General features: G+C 38.1%; 1 protein-coding gene across 3 annotated transcripts in view; it reads left to right on the top strand.

Annotated features, from left to right (window-relative positions):
* The window catches only part of CNTNAP2 (contactin associated protein 2), a 2,034,513-nt gene that overhangs the window by 1,073,395 nt on the left and 937,243 nt on the right, over positions 1–23,875 (top strand). For all 3 annotated transcript variants that reach the window (XM_060305187.1, XM_060305186.1, XM_060305185.1), the window contains exon 10: positions 6,024–6,173. In XM_060305187.1, coding sequence (XP_060161170.1) covers positions 6,024–6,173 — 150 coding nt within the window. The remainder of the gene's footprint in view (positions 1–6,023; positions 6,174–23,875) is intronic.

The raw sequence follows: 23,875 nt of genomic DNA, 5'->3' as shown, positions 1-23,875 counted from the left end.
AAGAGGTTAACTTGCTGAAGGCCCGGCCAGTAGGTGAGCAGAAATGAGATTTATATCCATCTGACTTTAGAGTCTATGCTCTAGATCCTTATACTGTTCTGCCTCTCAGAGGGTGAGCCTGTAAGTCAGACACCCCTGGCTTGTAACCTACCTCTGTCTCTTATGGAGCACGTTACACGTCAACCCGAATAAAATATGACCCCAAATGAAAGGCAATCCTCCATTTTCCCAGCGAGATAATTAAGAGTACCTTTTGACTTAACTTACATATATAAACTTTTAGGGCTGTGGGTGAAAATGTCTCTAATATTTAATTACTATTTTTAAAATTACATAAATAATTTAGAAAGTTCTTTTTTTTTTTTTTTTTTGCAGTATGCGGGCCTCTCAGTGTTGTGGCCTCTCCCGTTGTGGAGCACAGGCTCCGGACGCGCAGGCTCAGCGGCCATGGCTCACGGGCCCAGCCGCTCCGCGGCATGTGGGATCTTCCCAGACCGGGGCACGAACCCATGTCCCCTGCATCAGCAGGCGGACTCTCAACCACTGTGCCACCAGGGAAGGCCAGAAAGTTCATTTTTCACTCTCACTTTTTGGAAATAATTTTGTTCAAATTTCTTCACATGCAGCGTTAACATCAGTGTGTTTGTCATAACTTTGTGAGTCATCTAACACATTTTTGCAGAACAAATCATCTTCAGCTCTAAATTATTTGAATACAGAATTTTTTCCCACATCTAATGCTGTCACTGGCCTTGTTTTTCTAAGTTTCAAGTGCCCATTAGCATAATGTTAGGACACTTTTTTTAGTTGTCTCATATGTATATATTCATGATCTCCACGTTGTTGAGTTATTATATTGCTGTTTTGTTTAGAAGGCTTATTTATAACTACACCAATATTTGTAATTGCAATGCAATAACCCCCAAAGAAAAAGTACTACGTTTAAGTCTCTGCTTTTTCTTTGTAAAATGGGACTTAACAGCCGCCTTTGTTTTTTGACCTAATGGTATAGATACAGATATGCTGTTTCCTAGCTGCTAGGCACTGTTCTAATGCTATGCAAACCCTAATTCATCTACTCCTTAAAACCAATCTACAAAGTGGATACTACTATTTGATTTTAGAGAGGAGAAGCCTGAGGCACAAAGAGGTTAAGTAAATTGTCCAGGTTGGCAAGGGCCAGAGCAAACACAGGCAACCTGGCTCCTGGGTCAGTCCTCTTAGCTGCCACACTATTTTCCTGCCCTTCTGCCATCTTGATGCTCATTATTGAGAAAAGGCAATAGATTGACACATACAGAGTTAGGTAGTGCCAGGCACATACCAGGCTCTTAGGAAATGTTAGCCGTATGAGACGTGGGTCTCTTTTTTAAGTATCAGTAACTAGCATCCTTATTTGGTCTGGTCCTGAGTCACTCTCCAGCCACCAAGACCCCACAGTGTCTGGGATTATGGGTCCCTGGTGAGTCTCTCTATTCCCTGGGACATTTATTGCTCCAGAATATTGAGTGAAGGGATACCATCTCTTTAATAGCAAATGAGACGTGATGCCTTAATCCTATTTGGTGATGTGTTCTTTGTTGTTTACAACTCACAAATTTCTAATAAAACTTGGGATGATGATACATTTTTTTTCTTAATACTGTATTGGTATTGTAAGTGTATATCGTATGATCAACTGCACGGTTCTGAGTGAATTTTATAGAATTCTAAAAGCTCTTAAATTTCGTTAATGTTCTGTTTCATATGAATTAAAAATTACTAAAGAATATTGTTAATTTTTTAAAATGCCTCAAAGAGGCTATTCCATATAGTTTCTCTGAAGCAAAACTAATTCTGTACTACTTCCCAAGTGGCAGGTGGCCCAGGAAATGGTAAAGGCAAAACTCAGTAGTCCGTGTTTCATACAAAGTTGTTCAGGTCTCCCTTGCACTGAAGGGAAGGGACACAAGAGGAGGGAAATTATGCTGAAACTATGGCATCTTCTTTTTTCGCCCCATAAAATTTAATGGCTGTGTTCTGAGTGGGAAGAACTACTGTTTGAATGCAAAAGGCCTAGATTAGGATCTCAACTCTACAAACTGACAAATGATAGCATGTTAAAGATCATTGATTGATCCACTCATAATAAAATGAAAGGAGTGAACACAGAGTTCTCTTTGCTGAGTTTCACAAAGTATGGAGATGATTTAAATGAATGCTCCTGGGCTTACTTTAATATGCCTTAGGGAAATAATGCTAGAATTTGCTTAATTTCCATTCAGATTACAATTTTAGGGGAAAAACATCAATGTAAGAAACTACTAAAAGACATGTAGTAGTGGGATCTTACATTACAACAAAAATCTGATGACGCAAGTGCTGAAAGTTGGCAGATGAAACCAGATCGGTGTCTCAGTTTATTTACAACCCTGATGCTATATGAGACAAGGGTACTCCAGAAACTCCCTCTAGATGTGGTGGCAGATGGAAGTGTATGTGTGTGTGTGTGTGTGTGTGTGTGTGTGTGGTATAAGAGAACTCTGATCACAGATGCACAGAGTCTGTATACCATGTTTCATTGTTGTTGGTTTTTCTTTGTTTGCTGTTTATAAGAACTCAGCCTCCAGAACTAGATACAGCTGAGTTCCCGTTCTCAGTTCTGACATTTACCATATACGGGATGCCTAAACGTTATTAGATTCAGTTCTCTCACCTATTTATTGGGGATAGTAATTCAAAAAAATCTTTTTCTGTGAAATATTGTTTGGAACTGTTAATGTTAATCGTCAAGAGGTATGCCTCAGCAATTTATGATAGGAATGGGCCCCAAATATATGAAGTTCATTCTTCAGTGGGGCAAGGATGGCCTAATTTCTCAAAAGAAAATATGTCACTTCTTAAAATTTTTCTTTATCCACATGTTATTAAAAACTCTCTTGATGATTAGCATTAACAGTTCAAAGTAATAATTGGAATTAAAATGAATAGAAATCACACCTTAAGCTGAGATGCAGCAGTGGCTGCTATCAACAAGGCTGCTTTTATATGAGGTCCAATTTCTTTAGTAATTAAGTTTCTTGAAAAAATAAAGTAACCTTTTTACTTTAATCTGATGGAATAATAGACCTTTTTGTCATGAACAATTAAGCTGGTGATTTTCCCTTTAAAAATTAACTTTATGATGAAGAAATTTTCATTAGAATTTTTAGGAAGGCTTTCTGGTCTACCAGTTAGAACAGAAAGCCCTGTTACTGAAGACAGCTTATAAGTGACTTCCTCTGAATGTGTGACTATTTAGGATTAAACATTTGTAACATTACTGTCCTTGGGACCCAGGCCCCAAAACTGCATTTCAAAGCAGTGTTCATCACATTGTAAAGGCAAAGATAACAACCAAAATCAAAACCATACACTTCTGTGGCTAATTAACACTAACCCCAGTTTTATAATTTAACAGAATATGTTATGGTGACGGTACAGTCTTCCATGAATCAGTTTTGTGGGAGAACCCACTACTGGAGAAGGAATTGTTTCAGTGAACACTACTACTTGTCTGACAGCTAACTGACTTGACTTTTAGAATAAGACTGTATGTTTACATAGTAATTTCAGTACAAAAAATATGTATTTGTATGTATTATACATTTCATAATTTGAAAATTATTTAGTATTAATTACTTTAGAGTTGTTTTCCTCCATGGAAATAAAATGTGCTCAATAAATGTTACTAAGTTAAAAATTGAAAATCCTGAAAAAAAATACCTGAGGGATGATTATTTGTAATGATATTTACTAGTACAGTGTTAGTTAATACTACATATATGTGACTATCTTCAAGCCCCAAGAAGCCTTACTTTTCTTCTTTAAAATGGTGTTTCTGTTTAATAATGTAAACCAATCACTAGATTATGCTTTTCCTGTAAAGGACAACATAGTAAATAGTATAGGCTTTGTGGGCCATACAGTTTCTGTAGCAACTGTTTTTGACTCTGTAGACCAGACAATGTACAAACAAATGAGTTTGACTGTATTCCAGTAAATTTTATGTGGACACTGCATTTGAATTTTATATAATTTTCACATGTAATTTAATATTGCTATTATTTTATTTTTCAACCATTTAAAATGTGAGATTTATTTTTAGCTCTCAGGCTGCACGGAAACAGATGGCAGCAAGCAGTATTTAGCCTATAAGCTGTGGTTTGCAGACCTCTGATCAGAAGCTTGGAAGCCATCATTCGTGCTTCACTGATTTTCTCTCATTCCATTTTTGGATACCTTTTCATGCTAGGCTTCTCTTTTGTGAGGCTGAACTGTACCTTCAGTAACTCCTACCTGTGGATTCTAGATTAAGCCATCTGGAGTAGTCTAGAACAAAATAGTTTCCCTTTCCATAGGCCTTTATAAGGTGAAAGAAAGTCACTTTGACTCACTTAGATTTCTGTCTCTCTTAGTGTTCCTTAAACTCTTTCAAGATACGTTTGTTTGAAGGCTGTTCTCCTCTCTTTACTCCTTAATTTTCTAATTATTATTTGAAAAATGAACACAAACTAAACAGAAACTTTGTTATTTTCTGTCTAATGGATAACTAAATAGATTTTCTATTTCTGAAGACCTTTGTACTAGGCAAGAGTGGAATGTGATTGTTAGGGAGTTGTTGATTTATTTTGTTGATGTTTATCTGTTTAAATATAACCTAATTCATTATAAAAATATCTTATTTGTAAATGATCAGATAATCCTGGTATCATTTCCCATACCTATTAGTGGTCAATTAGCACAAATAACCGCTGTAGGGAAGGAAAACTTTTCCTTTCTTCCCCTCTAGGTTCTTTGGCTAATCTAAGAATTAAATTGACATCAGACAGGTTGCTAGGAGGAAAACAAATATAATTTATTATTATTATTATTTTTTTTTTTTGCGGTACGCGGGTCTCTCACTGTTGTGGCTTCTCCCGTTGCGGAGCACAGGCTCCGGTCGCGCAGGCTCAGTGGCCATGGCTCACGGGCCCAGCCGCTCCGCGGCATGTGGGATCTTCCCAGACTGGGGCACGAACCCGTGTCCCCTGCATCCGCAGGCAGACTCCCAACCACTGTGCCACCAGGGAAGCCCAAAACAAATGTAATTTTGTATGTATGGGACCTCTCCAAAATATGAGACTCAAAGAAGTGACCAATATAGGGCAGATTTTATACCTTTTAGCTGAAGAAAAAGATTAATTTTGTAAAGAATTAACAGGACAAAGAAGTTTTGGGGTAACTTTGGTAACCCAGAGTTTTGGGTTTGGGGTAGTAGATTAACGGATTAGTAACATGGTTTGTTTATACAGCCTTCTTGGCCCTAACTTCCCTCCCTCTAGTGATAAGGAAGCCTTGTACCCTCCTGGTACAGGGAGGGTACCTTTCACATGAGAGATTTGTTTCCTGCTTTCAGAGGGACAAAGGAGGGTCAGAGTATCCTTACTGCACTTGCTGTTTCTTAAGTAACTTGAATTCAAAATAATCAGTATGCTGAAATAGCATATGTTGGGGTGGCATATTCTTCTCCCCTTCACGGCACATACTCACACATTTATTCTTTTAGTCCTTTATTTCTATTAGCTATACTTGCCAGATGTGGCTGTTGAGAGGTAATGACAGTACAAAAAATAGTTCTTAAAAGCAGAGAGTGACATGAGATAAAATTACAAATCCTTTTTCTCATCTGAGAGTGAAGTCTAGTAAAGCTAACTGGAAAATAAGTTATTAAAATAGTTCATCATCATCTACCAAACAACTTAATTCACTCCATTTCCTCATGTACCCCGATGGCACGTTATGTCCCTACTTGATTGGGTTATATTATGGCGTATTTGGTCTGGCGGAGGATAGAACTACATATAATACTAAAGAAGATGAGATATTAATTGTAGCCACACTGAATTTTCCTAGATGAAAATATATTAATTTTTACTTACAAAGCTCTGACTGTTGTTATTAAAAGTTATTTTAAACTGAATCATCTTAAGAAAAGAAATGGCCTTTTCTCTTGTATCTAACAGGTTCTGGGTTGAATGACGGCCAGTGGCATGAAGTCCGTTTCCTAGCTAAGGAGAATTTTGTTATTCTCACTATCGACGGAGATGAAGCCTCAGCAGTCCGAACTAACAGTCCTCTTCAAGTTAAAACTGGCGAGAAGTACTTTTTTGGAGGTAAGACTACCATTTTTTTAATTGGTTAACTGATACATTGCTAAAAATGGAGTTTCAGTAAAGTTTGAAGTATTTATATTGATTCAGTGGACTCAGTAGATCTCAGAAAAAAAGCAAACAAACTCTGTAACCTCATTGAACTAAAAGGAGCATCAAATTTATTGTTTCTTCATGATAAAGTGTTAATATGATGTCACCATATTCTTCTAGTCCAATTCAAATATTCTAAGTATAAAGCGTGAGATTCTGAATCCATTCATTCTCATAATACTATTCTCAGGAATCATGTCCTTGGATTATACATTGGTCATCTCTTGCTGTGTAACTAATTACCCCAAACCTTAGTGGCTTAAAAGAACAAACATGTATTATCTCACAGTTTCTCTAGACCAGGAATTCAGAAATGACTTAGATGGGTGATTCTGACCACCTGGGTCTGTCATGGGGTTATACCCAAGCTGTTGGCCGTGGCTATGTTATTTGAAGGCTTTATTGTGCTAGAGAGTTTGCTTCCAAGACGGTGCACTCACTTGGTTGATCGTTTGTGCTGGCTGTTGGCTGGGGTGCCTCGGTTCTCCTCTATGCAGCTCTGATCCTTTGGGGCCTCTCTTCTTCAAGTGGTCTCTTCTATAGATGATGGGGTGGGGTGTGTGTGTGTGTGTGTGTGTGTGTGTGTGTGTGTGTGTGTGTGTGTGTGTGTGTGTGTGTGTGGAAAGAGAGAGAGAGAGAGAGAGGGAGGGAGGGAGAGAGAGAAAGAGAAAGAGAGAGAGAGGGAGAGAGAGAGAGGGAGGGAGAAAGAGATACAGGAGTAATAAGAAGAGGAACAAGGTTGAGAGAGAGAGAGAGATAAGTGGAGAGGTAGGGAGGGAGAAGGGGCGGGGAGGGAAAAACCAGTAAGTGGGAGAGAAAATTTACAAGATAGAAGCCATAAAGGTTTTGTTCTTGTTGTTTGTTTTTAATAATCCAGTCTTCTGTTATATACAATTGGAAGTCACATCCCATCACTTCTGTTATATACAACTTATTAGAAGCAAGTCACTAAATCCAGCCCACACTTAAAGCAAGGGGATTACACAAGAAATCAGGGGTTATTGGGGCCTTCTGAGAGGCTGCCTAACACAGGTTGCCTTACATGAAGCCACCTTATCACAAATATCTTGATTCTTAAGTAATAAAAAGATTAGTGGAATGGAAGATTCTTTTAATGATAAATTCTACTTCTGTATGTGAAAGAGTGTTGGAACACAGACCTGACATGTTTTCTAATTTGAGAAATGTATCCTGCCAGAAAATGTTTTTCTTCATTAATGAAACATAGGGATATCTTTTATTAAAATGCTAGGTGTGTTGCCTAGATCAATAATAATCTTTCATTAGATTATTCCCTTTCTTATTCTAATCACCCAATGTGAGATCTAAAAAAATACATTGTATCCTTAGAAAAGGCTTTGGTTTAAGCTTTAAAAAGTATGTGTACATATACTTGCCTCTGCAAATATGCCTATTAATATTCCTATATTTATTTGTATATATAAATATATGTTTATATATCACTATTTGTATATATTTCTCTAATTATTAGAATAAGCCTACTTGACAACAGACATCTTGTATGTCTTGTTTCCTGCTTTATCCCCCAAGGTCCTAGAAAAATTCCTGAATATAGTAGATGACCAATAAATATTTGTAAATGAATTAATAAATTCTGAAAAATAATCAAGGCAAGCCTTTTATTCCTAAATTTCCAAAAGAAGAAATAGAAGCCCTAAGAGCTGTACTGACTTGCTGCTAAGTCTATAGCCAGCCCCTGAATTCAAAACCTCTGACTGCTGTATGAGGGTGCTTCTCCACTCTGCATCATGATATGATGATGAGTGGCAGCTCAGAGACAGAAGTCCTGAACTAGACCTCTGTTTCTTTAATCTTCCATGGTCTTTGTTGGGAGTTAAAGCTACATGCTTTTTAAAAGTCTCTCAATAAATATTTGATGAGTGGATGAAGTCAGACAAGATGTCTTCAGAGTGAATAAACTGGGCTGATTGATGTGAGAAAAAGCAACCCAGTAGCTAAACTGGTCTTTCTCCCAAAACATATTTAACAAGATGGACTTTTTGGCCAGCAGTTTTCATTGCTGTCAGAAAATGGATGACAGCACTCAGTGGGAAACCTGTCGATAATCCCTCCTCATCCAAATGGCAGTGGGACATCTTCGGCCATGAACGAGCTTGCTGAGTGCTTAAGGCAAGTGTTGATCTATGTCCATCTAGATGGGTAGGCAAAAAGCTATAACCACAAATTCATGGCGTAGAGCTTATAAGATATGAGGGCTTTACAGTGTGCTATTACTATTGCTTTACAGATTTGGGTTTTCAAACCCAGCGGTCAGGGTCATATTTCCTCCCTCTTGGGTCTTTAGTCTGCCATTGGGAAATGCTGTCAGAAAATGATCATGATGCTTCTTTGGTTATATCTTTATTGGCTGAATCCTCAGAGTATATGAGAATCACTAGGGGAACTTGTTACAATTCATATTCTCAGGCCCCACTCATAGAACTTTAGAATGCAGGATGTTGAGAAATCGAAGAATTCTAAACTTCAAGTGATTCTGAAACAAATGATCTGAGGAACAGAATTATAGATCTGACTTAGCCACCTTGCGTGCATATCTATAATATTCTTTTTAAAAAACAATGTTAGCCACTGACAAGTGAGATAAGTAAGAAACAGCTATTCTCATACAGCTCTGCCACCATGGAGCAGTGAACGGAAGGCCCAGACAGGGTCCGGGGCACATATAGACATTTATTAAATGAACATTTATTAGCAAGCTGGAACAACACTGTTAATACAGACTCCTTTGTCAGCTCAATGAAGTCCTAGCTCTCTGACTTGCCTTCCCTTGAAGAAACTGTTTTCTTCAGGCAGCTGTAGCAGTGTTTCAGAGGCAGGATTCAGCTGTACCCAGAGCCAGTGCCAGGCAACAGAAAGCCTCCTAAGCTAATAGCTGGCACAGGTTCACTGATCCAGAATCCAGAACCGTCTCCACGGCTTCAGGTCACAGACCTCACTGGAGTCTTATACCATTTTCACACAGGCTGTGAGTGTTTCTAAAAGAAGTTTTGCCAAACTACATAACCTTAATATATTTAATTTCACCACTGAGATCTCTTTCCTAACATTTATCTACCATTTATGCTAATTAAGAGACTGCTATTTTTACCAAAGAAAACCCAACTTGACATTCAGAAAGTTGATGAGAGGAATAGATAGCAGAACTCCTGGAGTAGTCGTGTCTGGAGTGGCTGCAGTGTTTGTGAGAGCATGCTCACGACTACCTCTGGCACGTGGCTGCCTGATTAGAATGATAGCCGCCTCTGGACTGTAACTTAAAACACACACACGCAACTTCATACAGTCTGTGCTGAAAATTTAAAGTAAATTGTAGATGTTATAATGATGACATCTTAAGAAACATTAGTATAGTGGAAAGGAGAATTGACTTTGTTCTAAAATAAGAACTTTGAATCATACACACCGAATTTGGGATGGTGGCTTCTCTTAGTTGATAGGTCATTTTAATAACTTATCTTTCTTTATCTATTAAAAGGCAATAGGATCTGTTCTGTGAACATTACACAGCATCACCTGTTAACCCCAGGGTCTGACCCTAGGGTTTCATGCTAAATGCTGATTGCCTTTCCAATTCATCTGGGGTCTTTTCTTAAACTCCCTTTGAGACAGCCCCTTCCAAGGAAAATTTCAGATTTCAGGTCATGTGCTCATCTAAGGCCTCTCACCAACTGCTTGGCTACTCAAAGCATTTCTTCCTCCTTAGTCAGTAAAAATCAAATTGTTTCCCCGCTGGGTGAAAGCCTTACATAAAGGCGTTCTGTCCTTAACCATGTCCACAGTTTGCTTCTTTTGAAGTAAGTCCTGGCCACACAGCTGCTTTTGCCACCACAGGCACGGCTGTGCCCACCAGTGTGGAGCCTTCTCTCTCCACGCCTGCACCTTGCTCACGCCAGGAAAGCTCTTAGTTCTTCTCTGTAACACTCTGAATCAGACGTTTACGCTCTAAGAATTATCTTGCCTTGTTTTTTCTTGGGAATAAACAGAAAAAGAAGGATTCATTTGGGAATGTTTCCTCAAGAAAAGTTATTTTAGCTGCTTTACCTTATTTCTCTATCTCCCAACTTGAATTCCTTTTGATAACACTTCATTAATTTTAATAATCAGAAGAATTCTGAAGAAAATAATCCAATTTATTATTGACTTCTTGCCTGGGAATTGGCTTTCTGATTTCTGATACAGGCCAGGACCCATGATCATGAGAGAGTAGAAAGATTTTTCAACTTAAAAATTTCCTTAGGTTTGGTATTTTGATCATTTGTTTTAATTTAAAAGGAAAAGGAGCTGTGGGCTGAAGAGGAGGGGTAAGAAAGGTCCAGTCTTGTTGGAAGGGGAGTTCTAAGGAACACATTGGGGGTGGCAGCTCTCAAGAAAGTGCCAGATTAGGTGGAGGTGACCAGAGAGATGGGGGGCATTGGGAACTGGCCAGAGTCTGATAGGAATGGAATTAATAAAGCTTAATAAAAGGGCACATCCCTTCCCAGTTACAAATCTAGGCTCACCAGTATATAGCTTTTTACTCCTCATTGAAATAGAGCATGAATTTTAAATAGTTACTAGATTGATATGTAAATATGTTACTGACCAGGGTTTTTGGACTCCTTAATCAATAGAAATTGATCAGAGACCAGACAAGAAATTCAGACTAAGCTTTACTGGGGTCCCTGCTGCAGCAGGGGGGGAGTGAGAACAAAAACGGGTTCCCTTGCTCGCTCCCGAGGTGGGGCAAGCTGGTTCCTCATATGGGGTGAGGGGAGGGGTGTGTCCAGGGGTTGGGCTGGAGGCGTGGCTTAGGTGGTCTGCCCACCCCTTAGGTGGTGGTGAGTGCCGGGCAGGGGGGTGGGGGGCATGGGTGGTGTCCTGCTTTTGCTCCCGACCCCCTGCCTTTGCTCCTGGCTCTGCACAAGTGGCAGTTGGGTTTTATTTTGATCTTTTCTGTATTTTGTTGTTGATAATTTGCCCCAGTTGCACATGCACACAATTATTTTTAGTTCCATAGACACATAGTGTCTATGTGTTTTGTTGCTTGAGAAGACCTTTGTCCAGGTGCAAGTACTGCAGCAAAGTGTCCCAGGTCCTAGCCTGTCTCAAATATATGTCTGTGTAAAGTAGTTCTCATTGAAGCAGTTAGAGACTTACCAGTGCTGGTGCTCCCTGGCTGTTGAAGGGAAAATGCCACCAGCTGTGAGTGCCTAAAGCTTTCCTTAGTGATCTAAAACACACCACAACTTGGTCATGAAAGGCCTCCCAGATAGTTGCTCAGGAATACCTGGGTTGACCCGTCTGTCACCAGAATATGTGCAGGACCTTGCAGCACTCTGTTTATGGTCCAGTCTTCCTTCCTCTGAAGGGCCAACTGGCCTGTTGTTGCACCTACTGAAGATCTGTTGTTTGGAGGTTTGTTTTCTAGCTCCTTTTTGTTGCTTTCCACAAGAAATGGAGTGATAAATGTTTTATCAAATGATATGGTACATTAGATGATGTCTTCTCAGTGGTCTGAAAAGTGAATCTTAAACAAGCTTCTTTGTATTAGGTTTCCAGGGCTGCTGCAACAAACTACAAACTGGGTGGCTTAACAGAAATTTATTCCCTCACAGTTCTGGAGGCTAGAAGTCTGAAACCAAGGTTCAGCAGGGCCCAAGGTTCACTAGGGCCCTGATCCCTCTAAAGTCTCCAAAGAAGAGTATTTTCTGGATTCTCCTACCTTCTGATGGTTGCAAGCAATCCTTGGTTTTCCTTGGCTTGTGGATACATTGCTCCAATTTCTGCCTCCATCTTCAAAATGAATTCTTCCCTCTGTTTCTCTGTGTCCAAATTTCCCTCTCCTTTTAAGGACACCAGTCATCAGATTAGGGATCCATTAAGTGATCAGATTATCACCTCATTTAACTTGATTACATCTGCAAGGACCCTATTTCCAAATAAGGCCACATTTACAGATTCTAGGGGTTAGGACTTCAACATATATTTTTGGAAGGTACAAGTTGGCCCATAATAAGATATAAATGATTTGCTTCATAGCTCCCTTTAATTAAAGTTATCATACTTCTTAAGGGAGATTCATATTTCTGGATTAATATTATCCATTTTCAAAGATGAATTTTATAAGAGTTGAAAGTAAAACAAATTTTAGCCAATGTGGATAACTAAAAGGTAGAGACATTCAAACAAACAGCAACAACAAAAATTAAACTGCTATGCACACTGGATAAAAACAGCACTGCTGGCCAAATTTCTGAACATTACTTTCTGACCTCTAAATAGGACTGAGTATAGAATTTTAAGGAAATCAATAAAAAATATTTTTGAGAAAAGTCCATGACCACACTTGGTTATGGTGAGAAATCATCTCTGATAAATGTTAGAAAGCTTTGTGTAAACAAAACAATACAAAAGTGCAAATGATAAGTAAAGGAATCATTGTTTTGAAAATGTATCCCTAACTAACTAACAATTAGAGTGAGAAAAAAAAGCATACAGCTTAGACTTTGTATCAGTCAGGATTCATATATATACATATATATATATGTGTGTACACACACACACACACACACACACACACACACACACACACACACACACACACACACACACACACACACACGGTTATGGAGCAGAAGTCCCACAATCTGCTGCTGTCTGCAAGCTAGAGAACCAGGAAGACAGTGGTGCAATTCAGTTAGAGTCCAAAGGCCTGAGACCCAGAGGAGCCAGTGGTTTAACTCCTAGTCTCAAAGGCTCCTCTTATAAGTCCCAAAGTCCAAAGGCTGAAAATCTGGGAGCTCCAGTGTCCAAGGGCAGGGGAAGATAGACATCCCAGATCAAAAAGAGAGATGGAATTTGCCCTTCCTCTGCCTTTTTGTTCTGTTGGGCCCTCAACAGATTGGATGATGCCCACCCACTTTGATGAGAGCCATCTTCTTTACTTAGTCTACTGATTCCAGTGCCAGTCTCTTTTGGAGACACCCTCACAGACCCACCCAGAAATAATGTTTTACCAGTTATCTGAGCATCCTTTAGCCTGCTCAAGTTGACACATAAAATTAACTATCACAGACTTGGAGTTAGCAAACGCTAGGGGCAGGATCATACATAAAGACAAGGCAGGGAAGTCTATCCACATTGCTTAGCTGACCTGGAAATTTTCAGAAACAGAGGAATTTTGAATTTGACCTTGATTTGTAGTGTGGTGGGACCTATCACTACCAAAGAAATGAAAATAGTAAAGGCTTTGGCTGTAGATAATAATAATGCTGGAAATAAAACAATCACACACATACAAAAGAGGGCCATGAAAAGAAGATGAAATCCTGGAATTTTTTTCTTTCTTCAGTAGAGTTTAAGTGGCATTTCTGAAATCACATGTGTTTAAGAATAAATTGTCATCCTAATGGCATGGTGTACTGGTCTTGGAATTTTGCATAATGTGCATCTACTGAGCAGTAGAACATAGGCTCAGAGTCATAAAGATATAATGAAGTGTTCCCAGAGAGTTGTTCATATTAAAACAACCAGAAAAGTTTAGGAGAACATACTTGACACCCATGGCTATGTGTCCAGTCCCTTACTGACAGTAAGATCATTCCTACATTTAACATATAAATGCTGGGTACGTGTGCTGTTTTGCACATTAAGTGTTCTCACAAGAAATGCCTTCAAAGAAAACAAATGTGATATTACTTTAGGAATTGAAATCCTTCAGCTCTGTTGTTAGATCAATGTTCAATTTTCTCTTAACTGGTTGAAATAATAGTAAATCTTTTAATCTTTTTGTGGCCTATTCCTCTAAGTGCTTGTTTATCTTTAGTACTTTCTTTTCAAACATGCATTTATCTTTCTATTACAGAACTGAGATCTGCATTTATTCATTTATATCCAAAGAGACTATGGAGCCCTTCATATAACTCAGGGGTTATGCTTGGTGCTGGTGATACACTGTGACCAAACAGGAAACAGAATCTCTACCCTCATAGAATTTACAGTTTTTGCTCTTATCCCCCCCATATGTCTCACCTTTATAAAGTTATCATTTTACATTGTTTGTATGATTCTCTTATTAATGTATACCTACTCTAAGCTCCATCTGGGGAAACATCTGTTTTGCTCTTAAGACCTTTCACCTGGTTGGATGAGGGCTACATTGTCAAGGCTTATCTCTTTTACTTAAAGTCAGTTGAATGTGGATGTTCACCACATCCACAAAACACCTTCACAGCAGCACCTAGATGAGTGCTGGATTGAATAACTGTGTATTAGAGCCTATCCAAGTTGACACGTAAAACTCACCATCACAGAGTACTTTTATATATCCTGGATTCTGGATTCGAAACATCAAATAAAAATATAGTCAGATTGTCTGGTTTAATGTACAGATAAAGGAATACCAGAAACTGCTTTTACAGTTTTCTAATTACGATATCCAAGTCTTCTACAGGCATGTTCTTCTATTTTGTTTAATTTTATGTTTCTTATGTTACCTCTCTTATTCCCTCTCTCTCTTTTCATTGCTTTTACTAAGATAAACTTTACATATGCTAAAATCCACCCATTTCAAATGTATATTTCAAGTGTATAAATCAGTGAGTTTAGTGAATTTATACAGTAGTGTAGCCATCACCACAGTCCGGCTTTTAGATCATTTCCCCAGTCCCCCAAATTTCCCTTCTGACCCCTGCAGTCAATTCTCATTCCTGCCCTGTCCCAGGCAACCACTGGTCTGGTTTCTGTTGTCCCTATAAGGTTTTCTTTTTTCCCTAGACCCTTATTTTTTTTGTTTTGTTTTTTGACTCTTCTCTGGTTTACTGTCCTCCTTAGAGACTTTTCCCAAGTCTCACCTTCTCCAGGAGGATGACCAGGCCCTCTCCTTCCTGCTCTAGCACGTCCTGACCCCTGCCCCACCTTCAGCATCCCTGGTCCCTGTTGTCCCACTCTACTTTCTTCCCTCCCCTACCACAGCACTTAATCACTTTCTAACATTCTACATCCTTCATTATGTGCTATATTTACTGTTTATTATTGGAATCTCCACTAGAATGTAAGCACTGATACGACAAGGATATTAGTTGTTTACATTTTCTGCTATATTAAGTGTTGGGGAAAAATGCCTGATGCATAATAGTTCTATATTTAGTCATTGACTAAATTAATCAACAGTTCCTATGGTTAACGTTTAATGGTTACATGCAAAAGGGGCTAGAGGACTTCTCATCCCCACATAGATGGCCAGCTTCTGCCACACTCTTCTCCCCCTAGAGAACTTTAGGTAAGGGATACTGACTGTGCTGGCAGAGAACAGCCACTGGTATTCCATTATCATATTTGGCAGGAATAACTTTTCAGGGTCTTGACAATAACATGATTTTGTATTAGATCAGATGCACTTTTATCTAGGTGTACATACTATCTGTATGACTAATGAGGAGTAGGGCCAGGATTCAAATCATTTTATTTACTAAATGTTTACTAAAACCTGGCATTATTATTCATGCTAGAGCATTGAACAAGTCAGAAAAAAATATTTGCTGTCATTCCAGTTAAGATAACAAATTGGTGAAATGAGTATTTTTGGAGAAGATAAATCAGAAGGGGATAGGAAGGTCTGGGGGAAGGGGGATGCTGAAGATTACCATTTAAAACAATTTGCCAGATGAAGCCTCAATGAGAAGATGGCACTTGAACAAAGAGCTCAAGGATTGAGCAAAGAACTCAAGGATGTGAGCAAACACGTCAAGAAGAGATATGGAGAAGAGCATCTCTGGTAGAGAGAAAAGGAAGTATAAATAGTACACAGGTATGAGCACACGGAGGCCTTGAGGACAGGAGGCCACACAGCTTCAGGAATGCGAGGCTTCAGAGGCTGAATTGTGAAGGGTCTTTTACTCTGAGTGAGGTGGGTGGTCATTTGAAGATTGAACCAGGTGAATGGCAAAATTTAATTTACATTTTAAAACGATCTCTAAGGGTGCTGTTTTGAGAAAAGACTATGGTCAGATGAGGGAGCAGTATAGTTAAAATAGTGGAGACTATCGTAATAACCCAGGTAAAGGAAGATAGACTAGTGGAGGAGTGGGAAATGGTCAATTCCGAATACATTTTTGGAAGTCAAGCCTACAGGACTTGCTGACAGGTGGGATATGGGCCCTAATACACAAAAAGGAGTCAAGATGACAGCAGTCAGCCTGACAAAAAGCCTTGAGCTTACCCTTTGCTCTACTCCACACTTTCTCCTTCTGCATGGACTCCTTTGGGGTCCATCTGGCAGTGTTTCCCTAAAGACTACTTCTGACCTGTGCATCAGGAACTACTGAAGGTATTGCTATCCATGGAGTAACCTGTCATTCCTCCTCCCAAATTAACAAGACCATGAACCAGCCCCCTAACCCCCCAACACACACACACACACACACACACATACACACACACACACACACACACACACACACACACACACACACACACACACACACACACACACACACACACACACACACACTCTTTCACAGTTCCCTGCATCCTCTCTCTCCTTGATGGGTTCTGAATTAGTTCTCAAATCTTTCAAGTCTTGCCCAGATGCTCTTTTTGCTGCATCACACATGGGGTATAACAAGGGTCAAGATTCTACTGATCTAAAACCAGCTCTGGTAAACTAAACTTCCAATCAGTCGCTGAATTGGGGACTGCAGTGCCACTCAGAAATAGGCAAGTGGAGAACTTCGACTCAAAGCTAAACAACTGCTATAAAATAAATGGTCTTTAAAAATATTAGTCTAGTGGATATACTTCCAACTTGAAAGCATGGACTAGTCATCATCTTTTCCTTTTGGTCTTTCTTCCACCCATGGCCCAACTATACTGAGGTTAGAAGGAATCAGGGGATAAATTATTGCCTTTTAAAAACTAAAATGAAAGTTCACCATCATCTACATTTATATAGCGTTGAACATCACTTATTAATATTGAAATACGTGGATTCCCATTTTACTTTTATGTAATATACCTCCCTTTAAAATACTATGGCAAGAGTCAAGTTTTTCTGATCAACCGACTAACAGTTTATTAAATAGCAAAACAAGAAATGAGGAAATCACATCTTAGAACCTTAGGGATTCCTGTAAGTTGTTAAAAATTATTTTGATTTGGATTGGCTAAATTTATATAATAATTGGAATTAAGTTTTCTTTTATTGTTTCCAAACCCATTCACTGATTTTTATTTATATATTTTTCCTTTGTGCTTTTACTATTTCACCCTGGTTCATTGTTATATGTGATTGTTTTTCTCTTATTCAGCTTCAGAGAGTTAGTCTTTCCTTAACTGTAGTGAATTCACCTAGAAATTTTCCCAATTATTAATTTCTTAAAAAGAATTTGGTTGTTTAAAACAACCACTTGCCATAAAAATATTTTTTTAAGCAAATTCTAAGCAAATTCTTTCCCCACTTTAAAAAACACATTTTTAAGCCATTTCTTTCCATTATGAGAACATTAACAAGAAGAGACACATTTCTTTTTCAATCCAATTCCCAAGGAACTTTTGGTTGTTTTACTTTGTTTTCCAACTACATGCATAAAAGAAAAGGGCACAGAGGAGGAAGGGAATTGCACAGTGAAATTGAATATATTAACCTCTTCAGAAACTCTTTCTCTGTTGGAGATAGGAAAGTATTCATTATATAGCCCCCAATTCCAAAGACCTTTTTATATCTCCTAGAAGTAAAATTTGATTAGAGCTATGATTTGAGCTAATTATCATTAGAATTATTGTGATATTCTACATGCCTTTGATTTTTTCTGGCTCTTATGACTGGCTTGCACTGGGAATATTCAGATTTAAGAGCAAATTGTAAGTAGTTTCTCAAAGGAAAAAATCATGAAATTATAAAAACTCTTTGACTTGCAGGAATTGTCTTAATTAACCCTGTGGCTATTTATTACTGTTATTTTGTGTTTTTTTCTCCTTATATTAATTTTGTTATTTTAAAATCACTAGATTAAAAGAACATAATGTTCTGACTGTAGAAATATAGGTAACTATAAATATGTAGATTGAATATGGTTTTTTGTATGTATCTTTTAGAAAATATTTTCCATATCTAAAATGCTCTTAAGTTAAAAAAAAATTGGCCAGATTTTAAAACTGTGATGACTTGTATATCTCATGTAAATATGTAATATGTGTGTCAGATTATTATTTGGAGAACATAAACATTTCTACAGATTACCCTATCCAGTTGATTTTACAGTGCTTTAACAAAAAAAAAAATTTATACTTTTGTTTTCATGAGTAATGTGTCAGTTCAGGTACTCCAAGAAACAGCTGTTAAGGCAGAATTAGACACTGAAAGATTTACTGGGCAAAGTGTCTCTGAAGGATAAAGCGGTAAAAGAGGAGGAGGAAGCCTGACACCTGAGGAAGGAGTGATGGAAGGAAGGAGGATTGTGTAGGAAGAGCCCCAGGTTGTAGCAAAGCACTGAGACAGTGTCAGCCGCAATCCTTATAAAAATAGCCTGTTAGAGTCCCACGATAGACGGAAATGGCCTGACTCGGGTGCTCTTGCCATGTTTAGTAATTAACTGGGGCAGCCTCGGGGAGCATGGCCTCAGCAGGAGGACATCTGTGGACCCCAATTAGACCAACCAACTCTGCTCCTCAAACAGGAAGGGAGATACGACCAGCATCCCTCCTTGGCCACCACAAATTATTGAGTAATGATACAAATAAGTGAAAACAAAGGTAGTTTTAGGACATTCTCTCATAAAACCTCTTTATAAACCGGAAAATAAGTTTTGTTTTGTTTTCTAATAAAGTTGGTATTTCTGTTTACATTCCCAATTTTCTATGGCCAAACAAATAGAAGAAATGATTTTAAGGGACTTTTTTTTAATTGCTGAAAATTCATTCCCTCAAAAACACTGTAGTCTTGTAATCTATTTTCTTTAAGACGGTTCTATGTGCAAGTAACCAAATCGAAATACCTGTTCTTGATGTAGTGGGGTTTTTGTTAGTAAATTTATTTATTTATATTTGGCTGCATTGGGTCTTCGTTGCTGCGTGTGGGCTTTCCCTAGTTGCAGCGAGTGGGGGCTACTCTTCAGTGCGGTGCTCAGGCTTCTCATTGCAGTGGCTTCTCTTGTTGTGGAGCACGGGCTCTAGGAGTGTGGGCTTCAGTAGTTGTGGCATGCGGGCTCAGTAGTTGTGGCTCATGGGCTCTAGAGCGCAGGCTCAGTAGTAGTGGCGCACGGGCCTATTTGCTCTGCAGCATGTGGGATCTTCCCAGACCAGGGCTCAAACCAGTGTGCCCTGCATTGGCAGGCAGATTCTTAACCACTGCACCACCAGGGAAGTCCCTTGATGTAGTTTTAAGCTTGGTGACTCTGTTCTTTTATTTACTTACCTCTGTGTTCTGCTAATTCTCAATGGAGGTGAGCCACTCTAATCTCTCTCCAATAGAACTTGCTGATCCATCCTTTTCTTCTCCTTCCTCCTTTCAGCTTATGCCCCCTTTCAACCTTGTGGCCTTGAGAAAGAATAACCCTTTATGATAATATCCTAAATATTATTGCCATAAGACTGTTTCCCACTTTCTGGTAGATGGCTCTTTTTGTTGTTGTAATTATTTGTTCCTTTCATTTATTTATTTTATTTTATTTGTTTATTATCTATAGTAACAGAGTACATACAGAGTTCTGCTGATGATTATATATTTGCATCAGATATGAATTAAATCCTAATATAACAAGTCCTAATCAGTAAGATGCCTATTTCTCATAGTTTATTTTTCCCCATCCTTACTCTTACCTGAAGGTGGTAAAAGACATCTTGGGCTACAGCTTTACTTCCTTCTAAGGCTGCCTCTTGGCAGCTGTGGCTCATAATTACTGTCCCTTAGTTTAGTATACAGTTTGTGTATGTGTGTGGAGGGCTTGCTTGTTTTTTTGTTTTTTGTTTTTACTTTTTCAAGCTTGTAAATTGAGGATTCTCCATCATTTTAGATTGTAAGCAGAAGCAGAGAGCCTTCTATCTTCCATTTCAAAGTGGTTTTCCTTTTATCTCAGCCTGCTGACTGGCTAGTCCTAGACTGAGTTCATCGCTCTCTTAAAGACTGCTGAACATAGCAAGAAGGAGCCAGTGCACATCAGCATTTAATTGTTTCCTAACTTTGTTCCTAATATTAAAAGTCTCAGTTGGCACCTGCTTTGCCTTCCAAGGAACAGCAGTTGACAATATGACCAGATATTTTGCTACAAATAATAAAGGCTCCAGCTTGCCAAGCCTGTAATATCCCAGGCTTCAGGGCCCAGTGCTTATAGCAGGCAATTCCATGAACTTAGGTTTTGTCACACATAACATCTTATTTTTAAATATAATACCAAATACAGTAGTTGTTTGGATTAGGTTCTGCTCTGAGTGACAGAGACTGCAATTAACAGGGTAGAGATTTATTTCTTTCTTCCATAAAAGAAGATAGATAGAAGGTAAAACTCTGGAGTCATGGAGTCAGAAAGTCAAGCTTCTTCCATCTTTACCATTCTCAACATTTACTATTTGCCTTGTGGTTCCAAGCTGTCAGTTTAAGCTCCAGACGTTAAATATATCCAAATTCCAAGCAGAAGCAAAGAGAAGAGAATGGGAGGGCCTGCCCCCTTCCTTCAAAACCACTCCCTCAAGTCTCACATTATGTATGAAACACTGCATTGGCTGGAACTTACATGGTCAAACAAGGGAGATTGGATAATGGAGTGCCCAGTTAAATATCTGTATGCAAGAGGGGGAAAATAAATATTGGAGGGTAATTAGCAGTCTCTGTAACAACTCCTCTTTTAATATTAAACAGTTGATATTATCTTTGAACTTACTATAGTCTGTATACCCAATTTTACTTAATAAACTGGCATCCAATATTATTATTCATTCCTTGGGCAAATTTTGAAAATCTGTGTATGGTTATTTAATCTAAAGATATTAAGTTTGGGAAATACATTTAAGTGGATTCATTTCTTTTCCAAGTTTTTAATTATCCATCATCCTAGCCTGAAGCTTTTTATAGCAAATAATTTAGAGAAGCAAAATTAGTTTTTTAAAAGCAATAGAATATTCTCTAATCATGTATTTCTATCTCTGCCATTCCCAATCATATTTCTATTCCCCATAAAAAAGCATAATTCAATAAATTTCTTGCCTTAAATTAAGAGAGAAGAGTTATTTGGCCATTCCTTAAAACACCAGAAGTTACTGAAATTAATGCTGGTTGTTATCTAAGAGCTTTTTTCTTTAGCTTAGAAAGTAAATGATTGTACATTTCTTAGTTTGCAGATGGTGGAAGTACAAGGGTAAAGGAGAAATATGATCCTGATTGTTTAGTCTGGAGAAATGGGAATTAAGAGGCCAGAAAAACTGTCTTTGGATGTAGGAAACTGCTTATAGCTTAAAAAGAAGTGAGGTGTATCAGGTGGACAACATGAGTTTAAGCTCCAGGAGAGCAGTTTTGCTCATCCCAGTATAGATAGACAGATCTCAGTACTATGTGGAAGGTGCTAATGTGGAAGGTGCTAATTAAACATTTGTTTTACTAATTAATAAGGCTAATTAACCACATCATTAAAAATTACTCTATTAGACATGTTTATATTACTTTATGCTAGCAGGCAACAGTGAGTGTTTTAAACTTTTTTTTTGCACTTCTTTTGCTATTAAAAAAGTATAAGATACACCATTCCATGCCTTATATTTTTACCTCTTACTGTGGCATTGAAGTATAATCTGTAGGAAGGCATGATTTTTTCCCCAACATCAACTTTAAAGGTTACAGGTGCACTCTAGAACACCTTAGTGTTTCCTTGATAAACATCTCCAGTTTTTCCTTGTAAGAATTTCACTAAATCTTTCTAAGACTTATTTTTATGTTTGAAGATTATATTGTCCCTTGGGAAGGTGCGTTTTCTAATGTATAATTTGTTTTTCAAAGAAAAAAATCTTTTAAGCTAAACAAAGACACATTTCAGCATTATCCTTGTTTGAAATAACACAAATATCAAGTAGAGAAAAATGCATCATTAAATTCTGCACATGGCTGTAGATAATATCATGAGAGGGAAAGCATCCTCCAAATTGTTAAAACACCATTTCAAAATGGTTTTGGAGAAAGGAAATTAGAGTACTTAAACATAACTAAACGTAGCTTACTCACAGTAGTAAGAAATGTTTATTTACTGTTTTTGAAGGTCATATAGTTTCTGTCAAAGCAGACTGTTGGACCTTGTGTGCTAAGTCTGCACGTTTGCCATCTCTCTTGCTATGCCTGCTTGTTCCCTGGTGAAGTGAAAGAATAAAATGTTTGGTGGGAGGAGAGTGCTAGAATGACGGAGGGTAGCAAATGTTTTCTCAACTTACACAGAACAGGATAACATAGCCCTTATTTGTTATTGCTGTCCAAATATTGATTTTTTTCAACCAGTCAGGTAACAGCTAAGATTCCCTGTATATTATAGTGGGAAAAAAATTATGCTAGTTACAGCTTCCAACTATATTAACTGTTGAAGTCACACAATGTATGATTTTTTGGGGTAAAATATACATAACATAAAATTTACCATTTTAACCATTTTTAAGTGAATATATAGTTCAGTGATATTAAGCGCACTCACCTTTTGTGACATAGCCATCACTACTAACCATCTTTAAAATGTTTTCATCTTCCCCAAACTGAAACTCTGTACCTACTGTACAACAAGTCCCCATTTCTTCCTCCCCCAGCCACTGGTATCCACTATTCCATTTCTGTCTCTATGAATTGGACTATTCTAGGTACTTCATATTAGCGGAATTATATGATTTTTGTCCTTTTGTGTCTGGCTTATTTCACTAAGCATAATGTCTTCAACGTTCATTCATGTTGTAGTATCAGAATTTTATTACTTTTTATGGCTGAGTCATATATTCCAGTGTATGTATTATATGTTAATCCATTTTGCTTCTCCATCCATCAGTGGACATTTGGGTTGCTTCCACCTTTTGACTATTATGAATAATACATGTACAGATGGTATACTAATATCAGCTTGAATTCATGCTTTCACTTCTTAGGGTATAATCCCAGAAGAGGAACTGCTAGATCCTTTGGTAATTCTATTTTAATTCTTTGAGGAACTTCTACAATGATTTTCACCATGGCTGCACCATTTTACGACCCCACCCTTAGTGCACAAGGGTTCCAATTTCACCACATCCTCACCAACACTTGTTCTTTTCTTTCTTTCTTTCTTTCTTTCTTTCTTTATAACAGCCATCTGAAAGGGTGTGAAGTGATTGGTTTTGTTTTATGGAGAGGTGAAATGTGTTGAGGTAAATGTTGCCTATCACCTCTTACACCTGGCTTTTACACTTAGCCTGCTTCCTGTTCTGCACTGATACCACTATAGAAGTTCTTTGAGTGCAGGGAGGATATGTCTTGTTTACCACTGTTTTTCAACTTCTGATATAATAGGTGCTTGATATATGGTGCATGAATAAAAGAATGGAAGAAAAGATAAATGAATAAACAGATGAGTGCATCTTAGTATCTCAGTAGTAATACC

This window comes from Globicephala melas, chromosome 9 (assembly GCF_963455315.2).
Source record: "Globicephala melas chromosome 9, mGloMel1.2, whole genome shotgun sequence".
NCBI lineage: Eukaryota > Metazoa > Chordata > Mammalia > Artiodactyla > Delphinidae > Globicephala > Globicephala melas.
Note: the sequence above shows the minus strand (reverse complement) of the source record. Positions and strands in the feature narration are given on the sequence as shown.